The sequence below is a fragment of the Ochotona princeps genome, chromosome 5, assembly GCF_030435755.1.
Source record: "Ochotona princeps isolate mOchPri1 chromosome 5, mOchPri1.hap1, whole genome shotgun sequence".
NCBI lineage: Eukaryota > Metazoa > Chordata > Mammalia > Lagomorpha > Ochotonidae > Ochotona > Ochotona princeps.
The window spans coordinates 103,693,744-103,701,347 of NC_080836.1; the positions used below are offsets into that span (position 1 = coordinate 103,693,744).

The 7,604-nt window shown below is 60.1% G+C and overlaps 1 protein-coding gene across 4 annotated transcripts in view; it reads left to right on the plus strand.

Annotated features, from left to right (window-relative positions):
• DGKD (diacylglycerol kinase delta) overlaps positions 1–6,796 on the plus strand; it is a 103,746-nt gene extending 96,950 nt beyond the window's left edge. The window contains exons 25-30 of one of the 4 annotated variants that reach the window (XM_058665124.1): positions 233–344; positions 425–517; positions 1,085–1,204; positions 4,699–4,816; positions 5,720–5,850; positions 6,387–6,796. In XM_058665124.1, the coding sequence (XP_058521107.1) occupies positions 233–344; positions 425–517; positions 1,085–1,204; positions 4,699–4,816; positions 5,720–5,850; positions 6,387–6,476 (664 nt within the window). In that variant the 3' untranslated portion in view covers positions 6,477–6,796. Of the gene's footprint in view, positions 1–232; positions 345–424; positions 518–1,084; positions 1,205–4,698; positions 4,979–5,719; positions 5,851–6,386 lie in introns of those variants that run through there. The other 3 variants (XM_058665126.1, XR_009245514.1, XM_058665125.1) reach the window with 3 other exon arrangements.
• Positions 6,797–7,604: the final 808 nt, after the last annotated feature.

A 7,604-nucleotide genomic window follows, 5' to 3' on the forward strand; every position in this document is an offset into this window, starting at 1 on the left:
AGGGCTGCAGCCAGGGGCAGGGCCCGTGGGATGCCCTCTGGCTCTGCAGGGCTGCCTATGCACTGTGGGCGGTTTGGTGGGCACATCCCCACTTGGCGCCTGCTCATTGTGTGTATGGCCGTGGCCCCAGTGCCCACTGGCCTGTTGGACCACCCTGTGTGGGTGCCGTGGGCAGCACCTGGGCTGGGTTGCACAGATGAGGGACGAGGTTCGCTTTCTTGTTCTGCTCCAGTATCCGGGAGATAGCTCAGTCGCACCGAGACATGGAGCAGGAACTTGCACACGCGGTCAATGCCAGCTCCAAGGCCATGGACCGAGTATATGGCAAGCCCAGAGCTGCTGAGGTACCTGTTTGCTCTGTCTGGTCGCTCTGTGGGTGGGTGGTCCTTGGCCCTGCTTGTGGGTGACGCCTGCTCCCTCGCAGGGGCTTAATGGCAGCTTTGTCGTGGAGATGGTGAACAACATGCGTGCCCTGCGCAGCGAGACGGAGCTGCTGCTGGCTGGGAAGATGGCCCTGGTGAGCCGTGGGGGCCTGGCTGTGGGTCGGGCAGGAGGCGGGGGGGAGGGTCAGCATGTCCCATGCCATGTGCCAGTGGGTCTTGCCCAGCACTCAGGGACACCGGTGACACAGTGGCCCTGTCCTGGAACCTGTGCAGCAGTCAGTTCCTGTGCCCTTTCCTGGTGGGGGCGGGGTGGCCGCTGGACCGCAGGTGTTGGAGCAGGAAAGGCCTGACTGTCCCTTGTACCCTCAGGGAAGACTTGAGAGGCACGGGCCTAACACCCCACAGCCGGGGTTCTGTTGCTGAGGGCGGCCCAGAGGTGGGGCCATCACTGCTGCAGGCCGCGTCACTCCCGGCAGGTCTGCACTCAGTGCAGGTGAAGGCCCTGTCGCTGTTAGCTGCCCCAAGTCAGGCCTCAGCCCCGCTGATCCTGCTCAGAAGGGACTTGGGGATCTGGCTGCCCACCCTGGCACTGTGGAGCTGGCTACCAGACGCCTCCCTGGGTCTCTGTGGGGCACGGGACCTGGCAGGGCGGGTGCCTGCTGTGTCAGCAGCCCCATCTTTCCCATTGCCTCCTGGAGCAGCAGCTGGAGCCCCCCCAGAAGGAGCGACTGGGGGCCGCCCTGGCCGAGATGGACCAGCAGCTCAGAAAGCTGGCTGACATGCCTTGGCTGTGCCAGCTCCCGGAGCCCAGTGACGAAGAGGTACCTGGGTCCTCAGTCTTTGGCTGGCAGCTTTGGGGTGAGGGCGGCTCTGGTAGGTGGGAGGGGGTGGGCTGTTGGGCCAGCGAGTGGCCCTTGTGATGGGCCCGTGCCATCCTCCAAGCTGGAAGCCCTGGGTGGGGCTCGGTGTTGCTGCACCAGTGACAGCCGGCAGCCCGCGGGAGCCCTTGGAGACCAGGACCAAGTGGAGGGGTCTACTGTCCATGCAGACTCTTCTGGGCAGCAGGAGCCCAGGGCACGGGTCACCTGCTGCTGTCGGGTGGTCAGGTGGAAAGAATCCCAGGGAGGGGTCCACTCTGGACAAGACAGACCCTGGTCTGCCTCGGGACTCCCCTGCCTGGGGCAGCATGAGGGCCAAGAGGAAAGGACAAGTGGGGTGTGGCCAGTCAGCACCTGCTGGGTGCCCCCGTGCCTGCCCTGGGTGGCATTGCTCCTGCTGTGTCTGTTCCAGTGTCAACAGGACAAGGCCACCAGAGCTGGTTCAGTAACTCATTGTGAAAGTGATAAATGTTTCACTGAAAGTTACTACGATAACAGAGACTCTTCCACAAGTGTAACGTCCCAGCCCTGGAACTGAAGCTGAGATGATCAGAGCCGTGAAGTGGACAGTGCATGGGGACGCCAAGGAGGACAGAGAAGGGCCGGGAGTGGATGAAGGCCCCCTCAGACCAGCCTGGTCTGCACTGGGGTGGTGAGCCTCCAGGCGGCTGTTTCCGCCCTCGGGGCGCTCTCCAGCAGAAGGCGGGAGATGTGTCTTTCCCCATCCCTCGTGCTGCACCCTGACTCCTGACCACATACCAGGCTCTGCGCTCCAAGGGCAAATGCTGATGGTACAAGAGGGTGGCAGATGCATCCAGCTGTGGGTTCAGGAGACGGAGGGCGGGCGGAGGACACAGGGTGTGACTTTGGAGGAGACGCTTGGTCTGCCCTCACTTTATCCCTACCCCCTGCCGCCTTCCCAGGCTCCTGTCTGTCGGGGCCACCTGCGTTTGCAATGGAACCTGGGAGGCCTCGTCCTTGCAGATGGCACCAGGCATTGCAGTGACTGAGGGCTGGTGCAGCTGCAGACACAACCACCCCGTGAAAGGCAAATGAAGGACAAGGAGGAGAGAGCCGAAGGCATGAAACTAAGATAGCAGGAATGTGCCAGGGCTTCCTCGGCGGAGCAAATGATTTCCAGATTGGGTTAAAAGGAGACCAAATGAGCTGTCTACAGCAGGCTGTACTCGGTAGACGTTTAGAACAGACAACTGCAGTGCAGTATGGGAAAGCAGACTTACCGACCACAGGCGGTGAGGCCGAACAGGAGGATTCCATGTCGCAAACACAGCTGACTGTCCACGTGCAGTCTTCTGATCCTTGCTGACTCACACAGCGGCGTCTCCCTGCTGGGAACCCCAGCCTGGTCATGGGGTGGGTGGGACACAATTCCCACCCACAGTGTCCCTTTGGACACCCTTTACGTGTAAAATCTGAGTTATTTTATGTTTTTGCCAGTGGATGGGCTTTTCCTAATTGTCTTTTTACTGGTGATTTTTTTAAAAAAAACTTATTTATTCATTTATCTGGAAGTAGGAGTTACAGACAGAGAGGGTGAGATCTTCCATCTGTTGGGTCACTCCCAGTTGGTTGCCAGTGGCTGGAGCTGAGAGGGTGTGAATTGGGAGCCTCTTCCGGGTGGGAGCTGAGAGGGTGTGAATTGGGAGCCTCTGCTGGGGTAGGGACTAATGGATTTAGTCAAGCTCTGCTGCTTTCTCAGGTTGTCAGCAGGGAGCTGGAATGAAGTGGAGCAGCTGGGGCTTGAACCAGTGTCAAGCTGCTGGCACTATGGATACAAGCCTCACTTGCTGTGGCACAGTACGGACTCCCTGCTCTGACTGTGCTTCCAGGTTCCAGGGTCACGTGATGCCTCCCCCCTGTTTTTGTGGAATTAGTTCAGATCTGTTGGGTCCATCCTGCTCATGGTTGGCAACCTTCTGTGCTGTCCCCTGAAGCACATCACCAGGCACATGTGGTGACCCTCGGGTCCCTGGGGTGTTGGGGCCAGTGGCTGTACCCTTGTTCCCTGTTCTAGTAGAGCCTAGCACCCACCCTGGCAGCCGCGTGCACGGCTTGTTTCAGATTTGTAGCACGGTGAATGAGGCCCACGTTTCAGCAATAGTTACCAAAAGCTTTTTTAAAATTTGTTTTTGCTTGAAACACAGATTATAGAGAGGAGAGACAGGAAGATCTTCCATCAGCTGGTTCACTGTCCAAGTTGCCATCATGGCTGGAGCTGAGCTGATCTGAAGCCAGGAGCTTCTTCCGGGTCTCCCATGCAGGTGCAGGGTCCGAAGACTTTGGGCCCTCCTCAACTGCTTTCTCAGGCCACAAGCAGGGAGCTGGATGGGAAGTGGAGCTGCTGGGATATGAACTGGTACCCATATGGGATCCCAGTGTGCTTGTAGGTGGAGGATTAGCCTACTAAAGATTCATTTATTTGAGCCTGGCATGGTAGCCTGGTGACCTCTCCTTGAATGTGCCAGGATCCCATATAGGCACCGGTTCTAATCCCGGCAGCTCCACTTCCCATCTAGCTCCCTGCCTGTGGCCTGGGAAAGCCTTGGGACCTTGTACTCCTGTGGGAGACCGGAAGAGGCTCCAGGCCCCTGACTTCAGATTGGTGCCGCTCCGGCTATTGTGGCCGCTTGGGGAGTGAACCAGCAGACGCAAGATCTCTGTCTCTCCTCCTCACTGTATATATGACTTTGCAATAAAAACAAATACATCTTTATTTGAAAAGTAGAGTGACAGAGTGGGCCAGGAGCTTCATCTGGGTCTCCCATGTGGGTGCAGGGGCCAAGCATTTGGGGCATCCTGTCTTCCCAAGTCATTAGCAGGGAATGGATTCTTTTTTTTAAGATTTATTTTTATTGCAAAGTCAGATATATACAGAGAGGAGGCGAGACAGAGAAATATCTTTCGTCTGATGATTCACTCCCCAAGTGACCGCAATGGCCCGTGCTGAGCTGACCTGAAGCCAGGGTCCTGGAGCCTCTTCCTGGTCTCCCACGCGGGTGCAGGGTCCCAAGGCACTGGGCCGTCCTCAACTGCTTTCCCAGGCCACAAGCAGGGAGCTGGATGGGAAGTGGAGCTGCCGGGATTAGAGCCAGCATCCTTATGGGATCCCAGTGCATTCAAGGCAAGGACTTTAGTTGCTAGGCCACGCCGCCGGGCCCAGGGAATGGATTCTAAGTGGAGCAGCCAGGACGTGAGCTGGTGGCCATATGAGATGCTGGCCCTGCAGGTAGCAGCTTAACCCGCCATGCCACAATGCTAGCCCCTAACCATTTTAAAAGGCGGTAAAACAAGTCAGTGCAAAAACAAAAAAAGGAAATGAAAAGGGCAAAGGATAGACTGTCTCCCAGCTGCCTGCTCGCCTCCTGGGGTCCTGGGGCATGCACCACTGACTCAGAATTTCTTGCCTGCCCTCACAGACTGGGATGCTGGACCCCTCCAAACGCGGCCGCAGTGGCAAGTTCCGCCTGGTGACCAAGTTTAAGAAGGAGAAAACCAACAAGGACAGAGCAGCTCTGGGCCGCCTGGGAGCCCCTGGTACCTGCCCTGCCCCGTGGGTTCCCGGGCTGGGGGCTGCCGGGATGCGGCTGCCCTAGTTCCCGCAGCACCGGACCACGTCTGTGCTTGATTTCCGGGCCCCGATCAGTCCTGCCAACTACGGCAGACAGGCCTGCGCCACCCCAGCCTGCGGGGTCTGAGGTGGGAGGACAGCAGAGATGAGGAGGCCAGCTCGGAGACGCAAAGCTCTGTGCTCGGGAGCCTCGGGCGGGCTGCTGGTTCCCATCAAATCAATTGCTGATTGGGGTGCCTGCTGGGCCCCTGTGATTGTGGGTGACAAAATCAACAGGAAGTGGCACACAAGGGCCAGTGCTTCCTTTGGGTCAATAAACTGGGGCTGGAAATCTGAGCACTGAGGCTGTGTCAGTGCTCGCTGCTGGCCAACCTCGGCTGGCCCTGGGCAGGGGCCTGGCTCCCGCTGAGCTGACCTCGGCTGGCCCCGGGCAGGGGCCTGGCTCCCGCTGAGCTCGCTTGCATGTCTGTCGGAGCTGGTAGCTGGAGCCAGGGGGTCTCAGTCTGGGCCAACTCCAGGAATCTGCTTGCCTCTTCCTGCCAGGGCCCCAGGGAACTGTTGCATGGCTGCCTGGCACGAAGCCACACCAGTGCTGCCGCAGTCCCCTTGGTCCCCTCCCTGGAGAGGACAGCGCCCTGCCTTGCTCTTGCTGGATTGTCTCGGGTGCTTGGGTGCAGGGTGATTCTGGGTGCTTGCTGCTGGGTCATCCTGCGTGCAGGGTGATCTTGGGTGCTGGCTGCTGGGCTATCTTGGGTACAGAGTGATCTCAGGTGCTGGGTGCTGGGTTGTCTGTGTTGCTGGCTGCCCCTGCCTGGTGCTGGGTTCTGGGCCCTCGGCCCTCATGCACTTTGCTTTTCCGTCTCCGACAGTGCACCTCTGGGGGACAACGGAGGTGGCTGCCTGGCTGGAGCGCCTCGGCCTCTGTGAGTATAAGGACACCTTCACAAGGCACGACATCCAGGGCTCCGAGCTCCTGCACCTGGAGCGCAGGGACCTCAAGGTACTCCCCGCGACTCCCCGGAACCTGCACCTGGCCTTCCTCGGGGCTGTTTGGCCTCGTCTGCCCCCGGCTGGCGTGCTGGTTCCAGCTGTCCTGCACCATGTACCTCAGGCTCAGGCCAAGCTTCTGTTTGGGTGGCACTGGCTCCGCCTGCTACCACCAGGTGAAGCCAGGGACAGACCCCACCAGGGAGATGTGACAGGTGTCAGCTGAGGATGTACTGGGAGGGGCCCTGCTCCTGCAGGGTTGCTCTAGCTCTCTGCTCCCACAGCCCAGGCTGTCCTGTGCCTGGCAGGCTCTGGGTTGCAGACCCGTCTCCTGGACAGTGGCTCACACAGGGTCACTTGCTGTTGCTGGCTGCCAGGCCTGTCTGGTGTGGGGGTCCCTGGCTCGCCCTGGATAACGTCATTGCCTCTGTAGGCCATGGAAGCTGTGCTGGGCACTGCGCCCGCTGTGGCTCACTGTTCTCGCTCTGGCTGTGTGCAGCCTGCTGCCACCCAGCTGCCTTCCCACACCCACGCTGTCGTCTCTTGCAGGACCTCGGCGTGACCAAAGTGGGCCACGTGAAGAGGATCCTGTGTGGGATCAAGGAGCTGAGCCGGAACACACCTGCCGCCGAGGCCTAGCCTCTGCCTTCTTGGCCTGCGTGCCCTGGGCCTCCCGCCACTGAAGCCCAGGCCCTCCTCATGGTGCTATCCCCTTGCCGGTGGCACGAAGCCTCTCCTGCGCCCCTCACAGCTCTAGGGGCTCGGACACACCAACATGGCTACCTACTGGGTGGACTGTGTGTGCCCAGCTCCCCTCGCCCACCGTGTCCTGCAGGCCTCACTCTGTTGTTGAACAGCCATGTGTGTGGCACCAACACCCCAGGCTCGGGCGGCCCCGCTGTGCTGCTGGCTGAGGGCCGAGGTGTGCTCTCCTGGGCAGGACCTAGGACCAGAACTGGAGAAGTGCGGAGACAGACCTCTCGGGCTCTTGACCTTGGCCTGTCTGGGTCATCTGCTGCCAGGCCTGACAGCTTCAGGTGGCAGTGGGGACTCTGAAAAGGTGGCTCGCGCTGCTCCTGAGCAGCCAGATGGTGGTGCCAGTGGGTGGGGACCTCCCTGGGGACGCCTCAGTCCTCCCTGCTACTTACCTTGCAAAGATGGGTGTCCCTCACACACATGGGGACCAGCCCCTGCTGCAGGTGGCCTGAGGCTGGCTCTCCACAGAGGCGGCGGCCGGCGTCGGGTGTCTGGGCACTGCCAGGTTCAAGTCAGGCAGAAGCTGGGGTGCAGTGTGCTGCTAAGGACGTCGGATGAGGTGTGGGTCGAGCTGCCCAGGACTGGGGTGGACTCGCCGAGGCTCCACAGACACTGCTGTGTCCCTGGGCCGGCTCTGCCTGCGGAGGGGGGCCGGGAGAAGGATCCTGGCCCTGGAGGGACAAGGCCAGTTGTTCATGTGGCCACCTGCCTCCCAGGCACCTCAGTGAAGAGGGGAATGAGCAGGCCAGGGTGGCCACGCCAAGTGCTTGGTGTTCTCCTGGCATGTGCTGGATTTGGGCCAGTGGTATTGCTCAGAATTAATGCATCTTTCTAACCAATGGGAAGAGGTGCTAAGCAACAGTGGTGTACAGGCAGGCAGTGGTGGCCCCTGCAGGCCTGCCCTTGGCCTCCCATCCCAGGGACCCTGTGCCCTGTCCCCAGTCCCCAGAGGATGGCAGGCTGGAGCTCTGAAGGTGTCGGGAGTGTTATCCCTTGTATTTATAATCTTAA